Below are 20633 nucleotides of genomic sequence, written 5' to 3'. Positions count from 1 at the left end.
ACTATTTAACTCTTTCAATCTAGCTTCCAGTACCATTCCACTGCAAATAGTCACTGAAAACCACTTTACTAACAAAGTCAAATAGTCTTTTTTTCTTTTCATGCCCTTAATCTTTGTTATATCTGACTATTTTGACCATCTCCTCATTAAGAAATTAATACTAGTTGGGGGTCAGAGAGAAGGGAAATAATGGAGCTTCTAACTAATTTAAGTACCATGCTCCCAGATAGCTTCTCTATTACTTCCTTTTTCACCCTCAACTGTACAATCAGCCCTTAATCCCATGTTCTTTCCATCATCTCTGTTGAAAGATTCATGAAATTCTTAAATGGTCTCTGTGCTGAAGGTTTCGAACTGCCTAGTTTTTAGTTCATTATCTTCAATTACTTGATAATTTCATTTAGATGCAAAATTTAATGCCTGAAACTCATTAGGTGTCAGTTTAAAATCATCTCTACCCCCCTAAAGATTCCTTTACAAATTCACTGTCTCTTTCAAAAGCATCAGTACTGTTTTGGTTATAAAGGCTCAAAACCTTGATGCAATTTTTATTTCATCTGTCTTTCCTTCTCCTTACATAAAATCAGTCATCTTTCCCTTAAAAACATTTCTTCACCATCCTAACTGCTATTACCTTAATTGGGGTTCTCATCATTTCATGCCTGGATTACAGCTAGCATTCTTGGCTCCATGCTAACCTCTACTGAAACTATCTTTTTGTGAGGTTAATCTTCTACAAAGGATAGTTTTAATTATATTATCTCATTGCTCTTAAACTGTAACTCTCTATTATTTACTTATTCCTATGCTTATCCTTTAGGGCACTCTTATAATCAGTTCCTAATTCAATCCACCTCATTTTCGGCAATAATTTTTAACAGTGAGGAGGAGAATCTTCACTGTTCCAGCAATGTTATATTCATTCATAAATGTCTTGACTTGTGTTACTTCCTTGACTGAAATAATTTCTCTCCCTTCAATCTATCAAGTTGTAGATTTAAATTTATGTAAACTTTATAATAAATATTTAAAACTATATTAAAATATTTTATAAGAATTTAATTTTATAAAAATACTTATATAAAAGCGTATTTTTATAAATCATTTTTGATTAATACTGGCTTTCACTGATTTCTCCACTGAAATCCAACATTTACATTCTATACACAATTTATGACTTGATTACATAGGCTCAGAAACAACTTATAGATACAAAAAGCTATTGAAAACTCATCCCCTTTTTCTCTTACCAAATAAGCCCTTATACTTCATCGATATTGGTAAGGGGGGCACAGAGGAGTGGGAACACAATTTTTAGACCAAACATAGATTTGGAAATAGAGAAAGAGAAAAATGCTGGCTTGGGGCATGAAAGTCATTGATACTCAGCGGTATGAACTCACTAGTCAATAAGGGAAATGAAAACTATAAAGTGAGAAGATGCCAAAGATAAATTTGACATTTCAAAATTATGCTCAGAATCAATCCTGTACTCAAGAAAAGTAGATCAAGTTCTCTTCCTCTTTCTTGAACCAAATGGTTCCCTCTTCCCAGGATCTTAAAACTAACTTCCTAAAAGTATAATTTATTATTGGTAATATTAGTATAATCCTAATAATACTAATGCTTACTTAGTATAAGAGTATTGTACTTTATGGATATTATGGATTAAATAGATCTCTTATAATCTTATTTAGGAACTTACCTATGATTTATAAGGCATTTTAAAGAGAAAATGTATTGTGAATTCCAAACAGCTGATATACAAATGAATTGTCATTACATAACCCTTTCAGTAATAGCTTTGTAATATTGTTTTAAGATTATTTTCTACTGTTTCATAACTGTAAGTCTTGTTTCTATGATTAAAGTGAAAATCAAAGAAGACTATGGAAGCAAAGACTAGTTCTTACATGAAATTTAGATTCCCGAGGTACTGATAAGCACATAGTAGTCCTTTGATAAGTATTTATTGCTTGACTTTAAAAACATTTTTTCTCCTAATAGGACGAATAGGAAGAAAGTGCTAACCCATAGTTGCTGGCAAACAAGGATTTTTTTCTAAATCATGGTCTTCCCCAATTTTTGTAAAAATTAATATAGAATCCGAAGAACTGTATAGATATCTTAAATGTTACTGGTATCAGTTTCATTTCTTGCCTAAAAATAACAGCTGTCATATGTTAATGCCTATAAACACAAAATTCTTCCTGAACCTCTTTACTGTAAACTATTATCAGAAATAGAAATTTAATACTTAAAAAAAAAAAAAAAAAACTAAGTGGCTTCTGCTAAACAACTTTATATTAGCTTTTCAAAAAGCTACTTCATAAATTATATACTTTAAAACTATCTTTTATTTTCTTCCTAACTCAAGAGAAGTAAATATGACTCAAGTGACTAACAATTTTTAAATAAATCTATCAGGAATCTCTTTAATAAGAGTATTTGAGTTGGACTGAGCTATGATAAAACATCTGACATGACTACTGTATTTAAAGAAGGTTGATTTTGACTCATGTCCTTTTCAATTGACAATTCTGACCAACTGCCAATTCTCCTAACAAAGTATTTGCATATGCAATTACTGCATGATGTCCTTTGAATCTTCTGTATTTTGGAATTTTTCTATCTGACAACCTAATAATAAAATTACATAATGTGAAATGAAATTAATAATGTTCAATATGTTCATATTTACCCGGATTGCAGTACTTTTCTCCAACGTATTCAAATGCAAAGAGTAGCTGGAGATCTGTTGGCTGAGAATAATGAGCTATCGCAAGGCACACCTAGGAAAAATTCTACACTTAGAATTTTCATTTAAAATAATTAACACTATTAAATGTACAGTATTTGTAAGCATCATCTTGTGACAGCTGTCTTTTTGATCAAAGTTCAAATGTTTCAAAGTTGTTCATTTTTTAAAAATATACTTGTTTCCCAAAATGAGATTTTATTATTGTCAGGTTATTAAACATGAATATATCACATTTTATATACAGCACAGATTTTAAAACAGCAGGTAGGTGACGTGGCAGAGAAAGTACTCGGCGTGAAGTCAAGAAGTCCTATCTTCCTTGAGTTCAAATGCGCCTTAGACACTCATTTCTTGTGTGACCTTAGGTTAAGTCACTTAACCTTGTTTGCTTCAGTTTCCTCATCTGTAAAATGAGCTGGAGAAGGAAATGGCAAAATACTACACTATTTTTGCCCAAGAAAACTTCAAACAAGATCACAAAGAGATGGAAAGGACCAAAAATGATTTTTTTTCCTCCTCTATGAACAAAAAGTAGACAATTTTATAGAAAATACTAAGTCAAATTTAATCTAAAGTCTAACAGAGGCAGAGTAAGCAAGACAATTTTGGTTAGTTGGGTAAAATGATTTAGAGGTTAAAGATCCTGTTATGTTGTATATTTTTAAGTTATCTACAAATCTTCCACAGTACAAATAGAGCTGAATTTAGCCACATCTTCGTGTCATTTTATCTTAGAAAACAAAGGCAGAAATATTGATAACTTTGTTGTAAATGAAAAATATGATAAAAATATGAGCCACATATTGAGACGTAATGACAAACATTCAGTATGAGTATGTAATGTAAATAATTTCTATGAAAAATGACAATCCACTTTATCAATTCTCCCTTCATTTTCTAATTATAAAACAGTTAAGTTTAAAAATGGCCTAAGGGTGTATTGTTACCTTTGGTTAAAAATTCACTCTAAGGCTAAATCTCTAACCATGTTTTTTTTTCTTAATCTAAGTGTCTCTTATTTTTCACTAACTACAGGATTTTTTTTATTAAAATTTGTAGTCTCGCTATTTTGCTTACCAATTTCTTACATTCTATTTCTCCAACACTAGCCCTACTGTACTTTTCCTTCACTATCAGTGGTATCATTATTTTACTTTAAGTTCTATACCATGTCATCTTCATCTCTCCATTGACTTCAATTCTCTTACTTTTCCTCTCTAAAACATTTGTCTTTCTATTTATGGCCACAGATTATGAGCCTTAGGCCTTAATCCCTTAACATTTGTATTGACATAGCTGCTCTGAATTCAAGAATCTTCTTTCATCTATAATATTTACCTTGGAATGCCATTTTGAGCATGACATTCCTCTTAAAATTCTGCTAAACCTCCCAATTGTCTTTATCATATATTATCACCTAATTTTAGATTATAAGTCTCACCATCAAATGGTTCCCTTTTAATAATTATTAGAAGATCTATGCACAGAACAAATACTTGATGTTCTTTATACCTGTTTTATCTTCTTCACTCTTAAGCCATTTTTCATGTTTCTGAAAACCTCTTCCCATTACTCTCTGTCAAATTCTGCCTCCCCTTTTTCTTTAAATCTCTGCTCAATACTCATTTTCTTTACAAAGCCTTCCAAGACTGTCTTTAGGAGGCAACTCCAAAATCATACCAACTTTAAATATTTCTTCATTTTCTAAATATGTAGAAGTTACTGTAAGGTCTTAAATCTTTAGAGAGCTGTATATACAACCACAGCTTTCATTTTCTTTGTAAATCTCCCAGTAATCAAAGAAAGCTCTCTATACATTCTTATTACTATGACTAATTACAAAACTAACTACTATCATGTATGAATAGTCTCATATAAATGAGAAACTTAGTAATAAAATCAAAGAATGTTATCACATGAACCACTCTGGGTATGTATGTATAATGAGTACACATGTGTGCATGTCCAGAGAGACATAGAACTAAATATAAAATGATATGATCAGGAAGTTATGAGTATGTAAAAAAGCAGACATTATAGAATCCATACATGCACCCCCGAAGAAAGTATCCCAAATCAATATGTGAATATTACCTACCCTCACATGTGAGGAAAGCAAAATTCTATGATTTTAATCTGTAGACAGATAGCTGAAAGCTATATAGTCCCTGGATAAAGTCCTTGGTCTGGAGTCAAAAAGACCTGAATTCAAACTCAGTCTCAGACATACACTAGTTGTGAGGCTCTGAGCAAGTCACTAAATTGATGTTTGTTTCAGTTTCCTCAACTGTAAAATGGGGATAATAATTACACTTCTCTGTCAGGGTTGTAAGAATCAAAAATAATAATTATAAAGTGCTTAGTTCAGTGCTTGAGAAAAAGTAAGCACTATACAGATGTTAGCTATTACTATTAGCCACTGTACCTGTTTAACTGAACAAGTAATAAATAGGCAACTCACTCAGGGCAGACACATTTTGTGGTACAAAAGACAAAACAAAGAAGGTAGAAAAGAAGATTTATTTCTAAAATACCCTTTTAAAATCACACATCTATATGGAGTGAAGGCAAAGAAGTTGTTTTACTAAAAGGAGTTCACAATATAAATAAAACAAAACCTATATACAACATTTGAATTTAAAGAAGTCTAAACAAATATACAGATATTTTGATAAGTTTGCTAACTCAGTTGAAATTGTAAACTGGAATTTAAACTAAATGCGTTTGGACAATCTGTTTTTGCAATCCATAAATAAAATGTGTATATGAACATGAACATGTACTTGCTTATACAAATTATGCATCCCATTGTACCACATTTTGAGAAATGCTGCTTGGAAATCAAGGGAGTACTAAAAAGACATAGCTCTATTTTGCTACAATAACCTTGTTCGTTATGTTTTCAATATATACAGTGATACCTTGGCAGTTGTCTGCTTCAAACCTTATTAATTCCGATGCTTTTGGATGAGAAAAAAATGCTCCAGCACTTGTCATACTTGGTTGTCACAGTTGAACAACAGGGATGTGAGACTGGCCAGGTGTACTGCCCAGCCCTTACTGCTGCTATTGTCCTCAGTCATGGGCAGCATCTCCCCAGTGAAAGCACTGCACATAGGACTGGCAGATTGGAGTCAAGATACTAAAATTGTGTATAAAGGCAGAGAAGTGACGGGGCAATTTCTGCAGAGCAATGTGTCTCCCAGCTCCCAAAATGGTAATAGTGGAAGGGGCACAGAGCACTGGAATGCTCAGCAAGAGAAGCAGCAGCAGTGGCACAAGCAGCAGTAGAGGCAGTAGTGGAGCAGAGAACTCAGGACTCCTAGCAGCCCCAAACCTCAAAACTAGAATCCTGGACAGTGGAGGGACCATAGCTTCTGTCTCCACATCAGCTTCCCCAACCTCTCCCTACGAATGGACAGTGTGGGGTAGGGGGAAGATTGTACAGATCTTGGTTCCTCTCGGAAATTGAGTTGGGTCAAGAGGGGAGGAATCCAGTTGGGCTGGCTTGTTTCTCTGCAGCTGGAAGACCCACTTGCCTCTCTGGAAAACTGCGTGGGGAGGGAAAATTAGGCTGCATACTAGAGATGTATTTCTTATGAGAAAAATTTGTTCATTACTTGTTTTTGCCACCGGTTATGCCTTCTATTAGCAATTTCCGATGAATACTGAGGTATCACTATGACATTTAATGAGACTATTTTTGTTTCCAGTATCTTTTTTCTAACATCCACTTCTAAATTGATAAGCTTTCATAATTTAGCATCACTTAGTTGAAAAACTATAAATCAGTACATGGTAAGAATAATTATTTAATCAAATATTTACTAAGTACTTATATTTCAGGTACTGTACTAGGAATGCTAAGGAGGTAGGCATAAAGTAAAAATGAAATAAAAACAGACAAGACTTGGAAGGTCAATTGTAATAAAAAAATAAGTTTTACAAAGCATTCTCTTTTTAGCTATCCCATATGATAGATAACTTGGTAGCTACTTCCCCTAAGTTGAAAAGATCCAAGAATGGAAAGGAGATTGGATGTTCTGCAGTGTTTCATCAAATCTAATCACCTTTGCAATTACAATTTTAAGTGAGTAAGATTTTAATTTTAATGGTCAGAGTTGAGAAGTTCATGTTTCAATGTGTGCAAGACAAAAATGAAAATTAACAAACAGATCCATTAACTAATGATTATAATTTTTCATTCTGTTATATAACACATAAGATCTCTATGCTTTCATCATTACCAGATAATTAGATTCTGGATAACTGCATATAAGAGATGAAATATGTCAATCATTTTGAGTCTTGTGTGAAAATAAACTGGACATTCATTTTTATCACAAAAGAATAATATCTGACAACTTCATTATAAGCAAAATTTCTTACCTCAGAGAACAGTGGCAATTAATATGAAATTATATATCCTATGGATAAAATTTATATGATCATATTCATTTTAAGAAAAGTTTATGGAATATGAAAGGTCAATTGCAAAGAAACATCAAAGGCGAATAAATGTCATTTTTTTTTAAAACTATGTTTGATGCAACAAATAATATATTCTCAATAAATCCTTTTTGTTACAACACAATTTTAGCAAATGAGGGTTTTTTAAAAATCTAAAGAGGCTTAAGCATCAATCAAAAGTAAATATGACACAAAATATACTAAATTTTACCCTAATTATATAATTTAGGTAGGAAAAAATCTCAGAATCTTTTGTTCTTATAGAAAGAGACTACAAACAAAAATTAAGTTACACTTAAACATGATTGTTTTAATGAGAACTTCAGTTTTAGTATGTCCAAATTCTATGTTTCCATCAGAGAAAGATTTCTACATATAAACTAATAGAATGATTCTTCTCTACTCTTTCTCCTGACTTCAAGTTGCAGCTGAATTTAGTCCCACATTCCACAAAAAAGCTTTCCTAGTCCTCTTACAGTTTTCCTCCTGAAATTAGCTCTAACTTACCCTGTTTATATCCTGTTTGTATTTAGACTAGAAATTATTTGAAAGTAGAGACTGTCCAAAATTCCTTCCTTTAAAAAATATCTTGTTTTGACATCCTAACAAAGTCAATTGTAATTTGTCAAGTATTCTTAGCTTTTTAAACTAAAATATTAAATATTCTAAGTAATAAATAAAAGATCATGTAAGTGACAATTCTTTAAACAATACACTTTTACAGTCTTCAGTTCACTCCTAGATTTCTTCCCGTCTTGTAGAAAACAAGAAAATCACAAAATCTGAATTGGAAGAGACCTTAGGCAATTTTGGAGCTAGTACATGTGCACACATACACTCCCCCCACCCCTCCACATATCCCTACCTCCATCTGGTCACATAATCAGTCTCTGCTTTAATATTTTTAATGCAAAAAAACCTCACCACTTCATGAAGTAAACTGTTCTGTTGTTGGAATAACAACTCTAATTAAATAATTCTGCTGTACTTATGTTTTAATACATCAGAGAAAAATGATCTCAATCACAGTGACATTCTTTCCACCACAATTTGCAAGCTTCATACAGTTTCAAAGACAGTTCAAAGCAGAGTTGTGAAGGCAAACTTTCCTTATCAAATCAAAAATTGCTTCCCTGTGACTTTAGACCACAGAATGTCAAAGTTACAGGGCACCTCAAATCATTTAATGCAATCCATATCTGAATAGGAATCTCTTCTACAACAGACCAAATGATCACCCAATAGCTAATTAATTAGAATTCTGTAGTGATTAACGTCACCCAACAGGATATCTTCTTTTTGGGAACTGGGCTAGGAAGTTTTTCACTATAATAAGGAAAACTGCCTTTCTATACATTCTACCTGGTGCTTCTCGTTCTGTAATCTGGGATCAAGCAAGACAGAGATTAATACCTCTTCAATGTGTTAGCCCTTCTAACACTGAAAGGCTGCTAACGTGTTCTTCATACTAATAATTATTTTCTCCAGGATAAATATGCTCAGTTTCTTTAAATGATTACTGAACAGAATGATTTTCAAGGCCCCCACCATGTCAGCCAATCTCTAAATAGAAACAACCTTGTCAATGTCATTCTTAAAATGTGTTACTCAAGAATGAAATATAATTGCCTAGATGGTTCAACTGGGAAACTTTTTATCAATGCACATCAGGACCTTCTGTAATAGTCTTGAATAGTAAGCCAACAATCCTGAGAGGTTAGGTCAAAGTCACACAGTAAATGTTAGTGTATGTCAGAGGCAGAACTTGAATCCAGATTTTTCTGGTCAATTCTCTATCTATTCAATACTCTATACTATGCTGACTCTCATCAAAAGACCTGAGGTCAAATCCATCCTCAGATATGTAAATGCTGTGTGATTCTAGCCAGTTAAGTGGCAAAAAAGATAGGGAAGCTGGGGAAGCAAATGGCAAACCACTCTAGTGGTTTTTGTATTTTTGCTTGCTTTCTCCCCTCCCCCCCCCCTTTCTTTTTCTGAGGCAATTGGGATTAAGTGACTTGTCGAGGATTACAGAGTTGGGAAGAATAAGTGTCTGAAGTCACATTTGAACTCAGGTCCTCCTGACTTCAGGACTGGTACTCTATCCACTGCTTCACCTAGCTGGCCCCACACTCTAGTATCTTTGCCAAGAAAATCTCAAATAGAGAGTTGGACATGACTGTACTGACTGAAGAATAAAGATAGAGATAATAACATCTACCTGATTGTTAAAGGGTAGGTGTGACAGCAAATAAGATATTTGTAAACTGCTTAACACATTGTCTTGGCATATTGTAGGCATTATATAAATGCTTATTTCCTTCTACTTGGCACACATTAGGCACTAAATAAATGCTTGCTATTTGACTGATCACTGCAGCAACATAGAACAAGTCAATTTTCCCTTCTATGTGGTAGTCCTTATCTAACTGAAGACAGCTTTCCACTATCCCTTTTCTTCTTCTTTTTTTTCCCTCAGTATCTATATATAGAGAGGAGAAAAAAAGATCATTTATATTAGATTTAACAATCTCAGTGTGGGTAAATTTATGTTAGTTATCTAAATGATAGAAAAATCCTAATGAAGAGCATAGAAAGGTATATTTACTGTCAGGAAAGTCACCAAAACATATTAGAAGACAGTTCCTTTAAAATCTTTGAGAAAGTCCATTTGATTAAAAATTCTTCCAACCAAATCTTCTCCATCATTTTAGTAGCAGAATTTTTCAATTCCTAAAACTTAACTCAAAAATAGCTCTATCATTTTTAACTTATCTTTTCTTAATTAAAATAGAAAACAAAACTCCATTCTCCTGAAGCTATGTAAACTCCAGTCTTCCTGACTCCAGGCTCAATTATAAGAGAAAATTGCTGCCGGATTTTCTATTTACCTGCTTTTCTTCTAATTTCAACCACATTGATTTTTTCTGTGCAAAAATATTTTTATGCCTTATTCAGTTTCTAATGAAGTTAGATCAAGTGCTCTATTTTCTGTTCTATTAATCTGGACACTTACTATTTCTTAATACTATTCACCCATTTCATTTAGTTTGTCAGCTTTTTGGCATATAGCTGGGTAAAGTAGTTTCTGACAGTTATTTTACTTCTCCATTACTGGTAATGAATTTATCATTTTTATTTTTTATATTGGTAGGTTGGTTTTCTTTTTTAAAATCAAGATTGTCTTTATGATTTTGTTCTGAGATTCACTGTTCTTTGGGATTCGTTTAGTCTTAAAATAATTTTTAATGTTTTTCTAAAGTAAACAATATAATTTTTATTGCATTACAGATTGTAAAAACTTTTTTTTGGTTAAAAAAAATCTGCTTCTTTGCTTTTGTTTGTGAGGTTTTAATGCCTCAATACAGGATTAATTTTTGTAAAGGAACCAAGAACATTTGAGAAAAAAAAAAATTTACATACACACACACACATATATTCTTTTCTATTTCTAATAATCTCTAATAATCTATGCTATCTAACCTTTCTAAGACTTAATTCCTATCTTCCACTTATATTTTTGTTAGATTTATCTAGATCTGCCCAATATTATTTTATTGTCTCTTTCTCTCCCTATAACTTATTTAACTTTTTAAGTAATTTTATACCACTTGTTGCAAACTTAGTTTTGACAATAATACATTGTGATACATTCAATAAGTAGTTTCCCAGTTTATCTTTTTTTTGAGTTAAGAGTATTTTAGCTATTTCCTAGTCTATCTGGATTGCTACCTCTTTCTCTTTTTTACATCAGATGAGACATAGATTTTTATGTAGTGCTTATTTTAATGCTTGTAAACAACATACCAATGAATTCTGCTTTCTAAGCCATTCTGTTATCCTCTTCACTTATGGATAAGTTCATCCTACTACTGGTTAATAGTAATTATCTTCTTATGCTTCTCTATTTATTTCCTACCCCTTTTTATTAAATAAGAAACACACCCAGCAGCAAAGCTCTAGATCTGGTAATTTGCTTCTGCTTTCCTGTTCCCCTTGTCCTCTCCCAAAATCCAATCACAATCTTAGCTTTTTTTCCCCTTTCCTTTGCTTTCAAATCCTTCGAGATACACCTAGGTGTTAAGAGTTCAAATGTTGGAGTTTGTTCTCAGAGGACAGCCGGTTTAGAGGCTTAGAGCCCTTCGGATGTCTCCAAATCCAAAGGTTCTGTCCTTCAGCCTCTGCCTCTGCCTTCTTCTGCCTCCAACAGAGATGGAAGATCTCTCTTATCTCCTTCTGGGGAGCCCAGCACCAACTTGCCGCGGAGAGAGGGCTTCTGGCGTAGCTCCACTGAAATCCCAAAAGTGTTCTCTGCAGCAGAGTCGTTTCTCTCGAGTCTAGCGCGATCAGCCAGCCAAGAGGAAAAATATGTATTCTGGAATGGCTGTCTCGCCTTATATCTGAACCTTCTGAGAGAATGGGATTATGGGTTTTCTCCCATAGTGCTCTCTGGCCCAAAGAGCTTTAAGGTGTGGACTTTGAGTAAAGGTGGGAACACAAGCCTTGTCTTGATTAGTTCTACTTAGTACCTTGTTTCAGGTTCTGGCCAAAACAACTTCTTGTAAGATTAGATCAACTCTAATTACTTAGCAGTTAGTAAGGATTCCAACATCTCCCCCTTTCTTTTGTTTTAAAACATAGGGGGTTTCTGAGGGGGTACACATAAATCCATCAATATGGGCCAGAACTTTGTAACAGATATACATGGTATACATAAATCCATCAATATGGGAGGCATTATACATAATTTACATGAGCACATAGCAATATAACACAGGCTAGTAGTAATGTAACAAATAACAAGAATCAATCTGAAAATTTACACATGTCCATAAGTCCTAGAAACAGTCCAATAGGATTTCATTGTCCATTAGTTCATGTGCCAGGAATCTAATAATTCTTATGAGCACAATCAGCAACAGAACCACCCGATATTTCTTGGGTCTTCTCCTTTGTTTCAAGGGTCTGCTCCATCTTTCTGCGATGGACAAGGCGAATGCGGCTCGTAGGCACCCATTTGATTCCTTCTCCACCTGTAGAGATGCAAGCAAATCCTCTCCCCCAAGCAGTTAGTCTATCTGGTCCCTTCCATTCACCACTTTCTGGGTCTCTCCACATCACCTGGCGATTATCTAAAGATAGTGGAGCTGCTCGCACTGGACACTGCTCTTCTGGTGGGTTATAAAACCTGTCTGCTGGAGCCAGTGCATCTTTATCAAAGATTAAAAAATTAATGGTATAGAGAACTAAATTTAGAAGTTCTCTAGGGTTACCCGTGGCTCCTCCTTTCTTTTGTTTTTGGAGGAGTGTCTTAATGTCTCTGTTTCTTCTTTCTACTATTGCTTGACCTTGAGGATTGAAGGGTATGCCAGTAGTGTGTAGAATCTTATATTGTGCACAAAAGTGTTCAAAATGTTTGGAGGTATATGCCGGTCCATTATCTGTTTTTATTTCTTGTGGCACACCCATAATTGCGAATGCTTGAATGAGGAATTCAGTGACCACTCGGGCTGTCTCTTTTGCTGCTGGTATGGCAAAAGTGAATCCTGAAAAGGTGTCTACCACAACGTGGATAAAAGACAGACGACCAAAAGATTTATAATGAGTCACATCCATTTGCCAGATTTCATTGGGTCTCAAACCACGAGGGTTCTTCCCTGGAGGCAGTGTAGGAGCGTGGAAGGGAAGGCAAGCTGTACAGCTTTTCACTATGCTCCTAGCTTCTTCTTTTGTAATCCCAAACTGTAAACGCAAAGCTCGAGCAGCCTGATGGTATTTAGAATGGGATTCCTGGGCCTCCTGAAATAAAGGCGTACTGGCCAACATAGTTAAAAGGCTATCTGCCTTTGAATTTCCATCAAAAATAGGACCTGGAAGTCCACTATGTGAATGGACATGCAGGATATAAATCTTTCCTGGATGCTTTCTCACTTGCTCTTGAAGTTCCTTAAAGAGCTGATATATATTAGAAGCTGCAAATTTTATTTGGGCTGTGGCAATTCTTTGTACCACACCTACTGAATAGGCTGAATCAGATATTATATTTATGTCGCCTGGGTAATAAGTGAGAGCTAGCATGATCGCATATAATTCGTTCTGCTGAGTGGACTGAAAAGGAGTTCTGACTACTCTTTTTACAGTTAGATCATGAGAGTATACAGCACAAATATTTTGTTTGGCTGCGTCTGTAAAGATGGTTGGTCCTTCAAGAGGAACCTTAGAAACCTTCTCCTCAAAAATCCATTGCCAATTATGCAGTAGTCTGGTTATCTTTAATGGAGATCCATGTGCAAAATTTGGAGCCATGGCCAATAAAATCTGCCACTCTGGGATGGTTTCACAGCATACATTAATTTGTGCATTTGTATAGAAGGTATATATCTTGTCAGGTCTTGTTCCAGATAATTGTACTGCTCGCTTAATGGCCTTTAATAGAATTCTAGCCACAAGCACTGGGTAAGGCGTAAGGCTTTGTTCTGGTTGTGCTGGGAGGTTCACCCACTCTATCACACTGTCTCCTTGATGAAGGACTGCTGTGGGTGCTTCTTTCGTAGCAAAAACTGATATTTCCAAGGGTTTTTGAGTTACTCTCTCAACTACATTGGATAAAGCCAGTTCAACTTCTCTCAAGGTCTCTTGAGCTTCTTTTGTAAGCCGGCGTGGTGAATTTAAAGCAGTGTCTCCCCTTAAAATGTCATATAGGGGTTGCAATTGATTGGTAGTTAAACCTAATACTGGACGCATCCATTGGATATCTCCTATTAATTTTTGGAAATCATTTAAGGTGTTCAACCTCTCTGTTCTTAAAGACAGTTTTTGTAGTGTAAGTGCCTTAGGATATATTTCATATCCTAAATATTGAAAAGGAGCATGTCTTTGAATTTTTTCTGTAGCGATATTAAGTTTGTAGTATCTTAGTGTTTCTATGGTTTTTTGTAGACATGCTTCTAGAATTTGTTCCTCCGGTGCACATCCCAAAATATCATCCATATAATGTAATAGCATAACTTTTGGAAATGCTTTTCTTATTGGAGCAAGAGCAGCAGCAACATACATTTGACACATAGTGGGGCTGTTCTTCATACCCTGTGGCAAAACCGTCCATTCATATCTTTTATAAGGCTCAGCTAAATTGACACTGGGCACCGAAAAGGCAAATCTCTTCATATCCTCCTTATCCAGAGGAATGGAATAGAAACAATCCTTGATGTCTATAACCCAAAGAGGCCATTCTCTAGGAAGCTGAGTAGGAGATGGAAGTCCAGGCTGAAGAGTTCCCATAGTTTCCATCTGTTCGTTCACTTTTCTTAAATCAGTGAGCATCCTCCATTTTCCCGATTTCTTTTTTACAACGAACACTGGTGAATTCCAAGGACTTAGAGAAGGTTGTAAATGCCCTTGTTCAAGCTGCTCCTGTACTATATCTAATAAGGCCTGAATTTTATCGCTACTTAAGGGCCACTGTTCTATCCACACTGGTGTATCAGTTTTCCATTGGATAGGAATAGGTGAAAGTGTTGGCAGGCCTTCAACAGCAGCCCTGCTTAAAAAACCGAAGTACTCATTTTTAACCCCAATTGTTGTAAAACGTCTCTTCCCCACAGATTGATGGGGATTTTTTCAACTATAAAAGGAGTAAAAACTCCTGTTTTGCCTTCAAAAGTCCATCTCATAGGGGCAGCACTAACTTAAGCTGCTATTGATCCTCCTACTCCAGACATATAGGTATCTGCTTTAATCTTTGGCCAGTGACTGGGCCAACTGGCACCTCTAATAACTGTACGATCCGCACCTGTGTCTACCAATCCTTCCAATGGTAGGCCATTTATATAGATAGTGAGCATAGGTCGGTCAGCCGTTACTGCTGCTGTCCAATATATTTCTGGTTTTTGTGGTCTGGAGTCAGAACCTGGGTGACTATCACGAGGCTGCTTATTAGGATCCTGTATGAGTAAACCTGATGCTACTACGTCTCCTGGGTGATAAGTCACACATTGACTACCTGTATTAGTGACTGGGATATTATCTACACATTCCCCAGTTTCCCACATCAGTGTGTGGATGGACACTGTTTTGTACATACAAGAAGGTGAAATGGTCAAGCCTACTGTGCCTGGAGGTAAGGGATCCATAGGCTGGAGAGGAACAGATTTCACCTCTCCAGGGGGTATCTCAGTTGTCCCAGCTGCATATAGCTCTATTCTCCCCAATTGTAATTCCCTTCTGCCATCAGGTTGCTTCCTGGCTGGTTGACTGTGTAATCCCCTTCTCCCATCATATGGCTTTCTGGCTGATTGGTCATGTCTGGGTACTGGACTTCTAGGCACTCTCTGGGTGCACCATTGGCTGCCATCATGCCCCAAGTGTTTTTTGCCTTGGGCCCTGGGGCTGGGCCCCTCATCCCGTTTCCCTGAATCTGTCTGCATTCTGAGGCCCAATGGAAGCCTCTGTTGCATTTTGGACATGGGGTTTGGGGTCTTGTTCTCCCACCTTGTCTTCCCATTCTATCTCTATACCAACATTGAGCTTTCAGATGTCCTACTTTTCCACACTGAAAGCATCTACGAGTCTCTCTGGAAGTCCCTTGCCAAGAGGGATTCTGTCTTCTCATGTTTGGATTTTGGGAAGTCTGCATCATAGCCTGGCTATAAAAGGCACCTGTGTCCACTGTGGCACAGCGTCTTATGAGTTCCTCTAAAGGAGCATCCTTGCGCAGTCCTAGTATAATTCTTCTGCAAACCTCATTAGCATTTTCCTTAGCAAGTTGCCTTATCAAGATGTCTGTTATTGCATTTTCTCCATTTGTTCTTATGATAGCTGTCTGCAAGCGTCCCACAAAGTCAGCGAAGGGTTCATTTGGCCTTGTGTTATTTTTGTGAAGGCCCCTCCTTTGTCGTCTTTATTGTGAAGAGAAGCCCACGCTTTGATAGCATTATCAGCAATTTGCTGATATGCTGCTACAGAATAACCAATTTGTGCTGCGACATCTGCATAAGGACCTGTACCTGTTAGTAGGTCACAGGTGATTGCAGTATGAACTCCACTTTGAATATTTTGTTGGGCTTGTATCCTACAGAGCTCACTATATTCAGAAAGCCACAAGTAGTTCTGTCCAGGTTCTAGGCATATTTTTGCTATCGATTTCCAGTCATTAGGGGTCAAGATTTCAAAAGACAAATTTTGCAATAGCATCTTAACATAAGCTGATGTAGCCCCATAAAGAGTGCAAGCTTTTTTCAGGTCTTTGAGGATTTCTATATCAAAAGGTGAGTATCTTCTACTTTCTTGACCTGAAGAATTAAACTGTTGAATTACAGGAAAAATGTGGTGTTGAAATTCTAATACATTTTTCCCTTCTTCTCTGGCCTTAATTAGTCCCTTTTGCAATCTACTCAAAGGAGCAGCTAGATGCTGGGGGGGAGGTGCTGGATGCCGGGGGGGGGGGGGGGGAGGTGCTGGATGCTGGGGGGAAGGTGCTAGATGCTGGGGGGGAGGTGCTGGTGGTGTCACTGCCCCCCCCACTACCCCTCCTCCCTCCATCCCGGAGGGTGGAGTTGATGAAGGAGAGTCAATTACCTGCTCCTCAGGTGGGGCTGAGGCTGCCTCAGATTCACCCCACCCTTGAGCCTCACTTAAGTCTCCCTGCCCTGTGGGGATATGGCCATTAATCTGTTCTTTGTCTTCCTCCTTTATCTCAGGCTTCCCCCTTTGGATATCCTGGTATTTTAAGGCCATCTGTATTGTATTGTATAAATAGAACACTGCAATGGAAACTGAACGAGGACCGTTTTCATTGTTATATGCAGACATCTGTTGACCAACCAATGCCCAGTTTTTTAGAGAGATTTGCTTTTCCTCTAAGAACCAAGGGGAGGTGCGTTTTAATGTAGCCAGAAGTCTAGCTGTCTGTCCCCAAGTTACAAGTAGCCCTTGATCTTCTATCAGCTTAAGCAGGCTTTCTATAGCACCACTCTTGGGTGGGTCTGGGGTTGGGGTGGGGGATGGAGAATCTTTACCTAGGATCTGTCCCATTTCAGCCAAAAAAGGTTGTACTCACTCAGTTCCTGGTCACTGGAGACTTCTTCAGTGAAAGTAGGGTCCTTGGTTCCCACGCTTGGGCGCCAAATGTTAAGAGTTCAAATGTTGGAGTTTGTTCTCAGAGGACAGCCGGTTTAGAGGCTTAGAGCCCTTCGGATGTCTCCAAATCCAAAGGTTCTGTCCTTCAGCCTCTGCCTCTGCCTTCTTCTGCCTCCAACAGAGATGGAAGATCTCTCTTATCTCCTTCTGGGGAGCCCAGCACCAACTTGCCGCGGAGAGAGGGCTTCTGGCGTAGCTCCACTGAAATCCCAAAAGTGTTCTCTGCAGCAGAGTCGTTTCTCTCGAGTCTAGCGCGATCAGCCAGCCAAGAGGAAAAATATGTATTCTGGAATGGCTGTCTCGCCTTATATCTGAACCTTCTGAGAGAATGGGATTATGGGTTTTCTCCCATAGTGCTCTCTGGCCCAAAGAGCTTTAAGGTGTGGACTTTGAGTAAAGGTGGGAACACAAGCCTTGTCTTGATTAGTTCTACTTAGTACCTTGTTTCAGGTTCTGGCCAAAACAACTTCTTGTAAGATTAGATCAACTCTAATTACTTAGCAGTTAGTAAGGATTCCAACACCTAGGTAAGTTTGTTTTATTTGGGAGTAACCCCTCTTTTAATCCATCCTCTTGTATTTTTATACCCAATTGCAAGCGTATTCTTCCTTCCTTTGACCAGTTTGGATGAAAGCGAAATTAGCTATTCCTCCCTACTCTTTCCTTGTTCGTTGATAATTTTATATTCACACCCAATTATGAGAATTGTTCTTCCCCTAGTGTATTTTTTCCTCTGCACTCTTTTCTTTTAAGATCATAGAAAGAAACAAAACCAATCTCAGGCCTGCTTTCTCAGGCAAGTACAGATGGTATGAAGGAAGTGGTGTGTTAAATCTTAGACTACTAGCTCATCTACATTAAGGCTTCTTAAACTTTTCCCCTTGCAACCTTTTTTCCTCTGAGAAAATTTTACATGGAAATATAGGTATGTAACAGTTACACATATCAAATATTTGTTGATAATAAATCATAATTTCACAACCCCCATATTCTGTTATGAGACCCCACACAATGGGTTATGAACTACAGTTTAAGAACCTGGGATATACACAACATAAACTGAATTTTGGTTCATATTAAATGTAACCTGATATCACTTTATGATTTGCATAAATCAAATTTTGCATTAGTTAACCTCTCATTAATCACAACTTACTTGTATTTTTGATGCCTATCAAAGCATAAAGTTTACTTAAAAAGAAAACCAAACTTGGGATATTTTTTAGGGTTCCTTACAGCAAAGTTTGATAAAATAAACACTATGCTACTCATTAAAGATTCATTTTTTTCTCCCTGTAGTATTATACTTAGATTTGCTATTTAAGTGATTCTCAGTCATAAGATATACAGTATTCTGATATATAGTATTCCAACCTCCTCATTTCTTTAGAATGATGACCATTAAATGGATTGTGATTCTGACTGTGACTCTTCGGAACGTGAATTGTTTCTTTCTGGTTTCTTGAAGTATTTTTCCTCTGATTTCGAACCTCTTGATCTTGACTATAATGCAGTCTTTTTTTTTTTTTTTTTTTTGCTGAGGAAATTGGAGTTAAGTGACTTGGCCAGGGTCACATAGCCAGGAAGTGTAAGTGTCTGAGGCCAAATTTGAACTCAGGTCTTCCTGACTTCAGGGCTGGTGCTCTATCCACTGCGCCACCCAGCTGCCCCTCAGTCTCTTTTTATGTGTTGTGGTATACCATTAGATTTTAAGATGCGTTAGGGTAAGGACTCTTTTTCTTATTTTTATTCATAGAGCTTCATATAGTACCTGGCACAAAAACAGGTACTTAATAAATACTTAATGAATTCAATTGAAAGAAGTAACTAGTGGAGTCTTTCTATTTTCACTTTGTCCTCTGGTTTTAAGAGATCTAGGCATAAAAGTGCAAAGAATGATCATTTCTTAAAATATGACTGTCTATACTTTTGAGAAGGGATTGTATGATTATTAATTTCTCTTCAATTTGTTTTCCAGCTGTTTCTGCTGAGATAATTTACATTTTTTCAATCTTTTGACTTATTTTAATATTTCTTATAGTTACTAGCTTTTCTACAAGGTCCATTATACTTTTCAATTACCTTTTTTTGGGGTAAGATTTTAGATTTCTTGTTCCTAACTGGTGATTTGCTTTTAAATTCTCTCTTTCATAGTTTCATTTTTCTTTCTATTTTCCCCTTCTGGTTATTTCATTTGATTTTTTTAAAAAAATCATTTTTGGTTCTTTAAAAATTTAAATAAATAAAAACCTATTTCATTTTTCATGGGAACTTTAATTGAACTTATGGCCCAAGTTATGCTTTTCTTTGAGGCTTTGCTTGTATATACATTGGAGTCATTCTCTTTTTCTTAAATTATGTCTTAAACATCCTTTTCACCTTAGTAGCTTTTAATGTTGAGATTTTTCTTGTTTGCTCATTACAGCCTATTTCCTGACTCATACTTAATATTAAGACCAGGCTCTATCCACTTCTGGAGGGATTGTCTGAGCTGAATTTATATCCTATTGAAGCTTTACTGTGGGTAATGAGTATGTGTTACTCCAGCATCTTAGGAACAGCTCCAGCTAGAGAAATCTGCAAAATTTCAGTTCCCCAAAGTAATTATGATCCAGGATAAAGTTTGGTTACTGTCCTCCTAGTCCCCTGGTTGGAGTTACAGTAGACTATTGCTAGACTCAGGTACCACCAATAAGCTTCAGACTAGGCTAGTGACCAAAGGTGAGACTATACTCCTGGGGTCAGTCACAAAACTACTATTTACTCCTGAACGTGCTCTTTGCTAAGAATTCAATCTAGGACCCATAATCACACCTCCTTCTAGACTACCATCCCTAAGCACTGATCCCTTCCTTACGTCACCCTTGCATGTGACACAGAACTAGAGGGTAGGCAACAGAGCTACCAATTGGCACTTGTCCTTGAACAAGACTGGACTCCCTTATACAGGTCTGAGACCACTTCCAGTGTACAATCGCTTTTAAAATACTGTGCTGGAGTATTCCACACTATACACTCCCTATTAAACCTTGTCTTCAAATAAACTTGTCTGTCTCCCTATGCTAACCTGGGCAGGAAAAATGACTAATTTTGTTCTTGGATTTCCCAATTGGAACTTGATCTGCTGTGTTCCCTAGATCTTTGTTGGAGCAGTAGTGGTGAGGAACTAAGCTCTCCAGTTCTTTTCCTGATACTCCATTATTTTGGTGCTTTCTTACCTTTCTTTTTCCATCTCATAGTCCCAGTGTCTTCTCGGTTTTCTAAA

The 20633-nt window shown here is 36.5% G+C and overlaps 1 protein-coding gene and 1 long non-coding RNA gene across 2 annotated transcripts in view; one reads left to right on the top strand and one right to left on the bottom strand.

Annotated features, from left to right (window-relative positions):
- MTMR10 (myotubularin related protein 10) overlaps positions 1-20633 on the bottom strand; it is a 63316-nt gene that overhangs the window by 21433 nt on the left and 21250 nt on the right. The window contains exon 6 of the mRNA XM_051980948.1: positions 2702-2792. Coding sequence (XP_051836908.1) covers positions 2702-2792 — 91 coding nt within the window. The remainder of the gene's footprint in view (positions 1-2701; positions 2793-20633) is intronic.
- On the top strand, positions 7306-20620 carry LOC127551317 (uncharacterized). The gene is made up of 2 exons (XR_007951058.1): positions 7306-11308; positions 17896-20620. It is a non-coding gene; the product is annotated as an uncharacterized LOC127551317 (long non-coding RNA).

The sequence above is a fragment of the Antechinus flavipes genome, chromosome 2 (genome assembly GCF_016432865.1).
Source record: "Antechinus flavipes isolate AdamAnt ecotype Samford, QLD, Australia chromosome 2, AdamAnt_v2, whole genome shotgun sequence".
Classification (NCBI taxonomy): Eukaryota; Metazoa; Chordata; class Mammalia; order Dasyuromorphia; family Dasyuridae; genus Antechinus; species Antechinus flavipes.
This window is presented reverse-complemented; position numbering and strand designations above follow the sequence as displayed.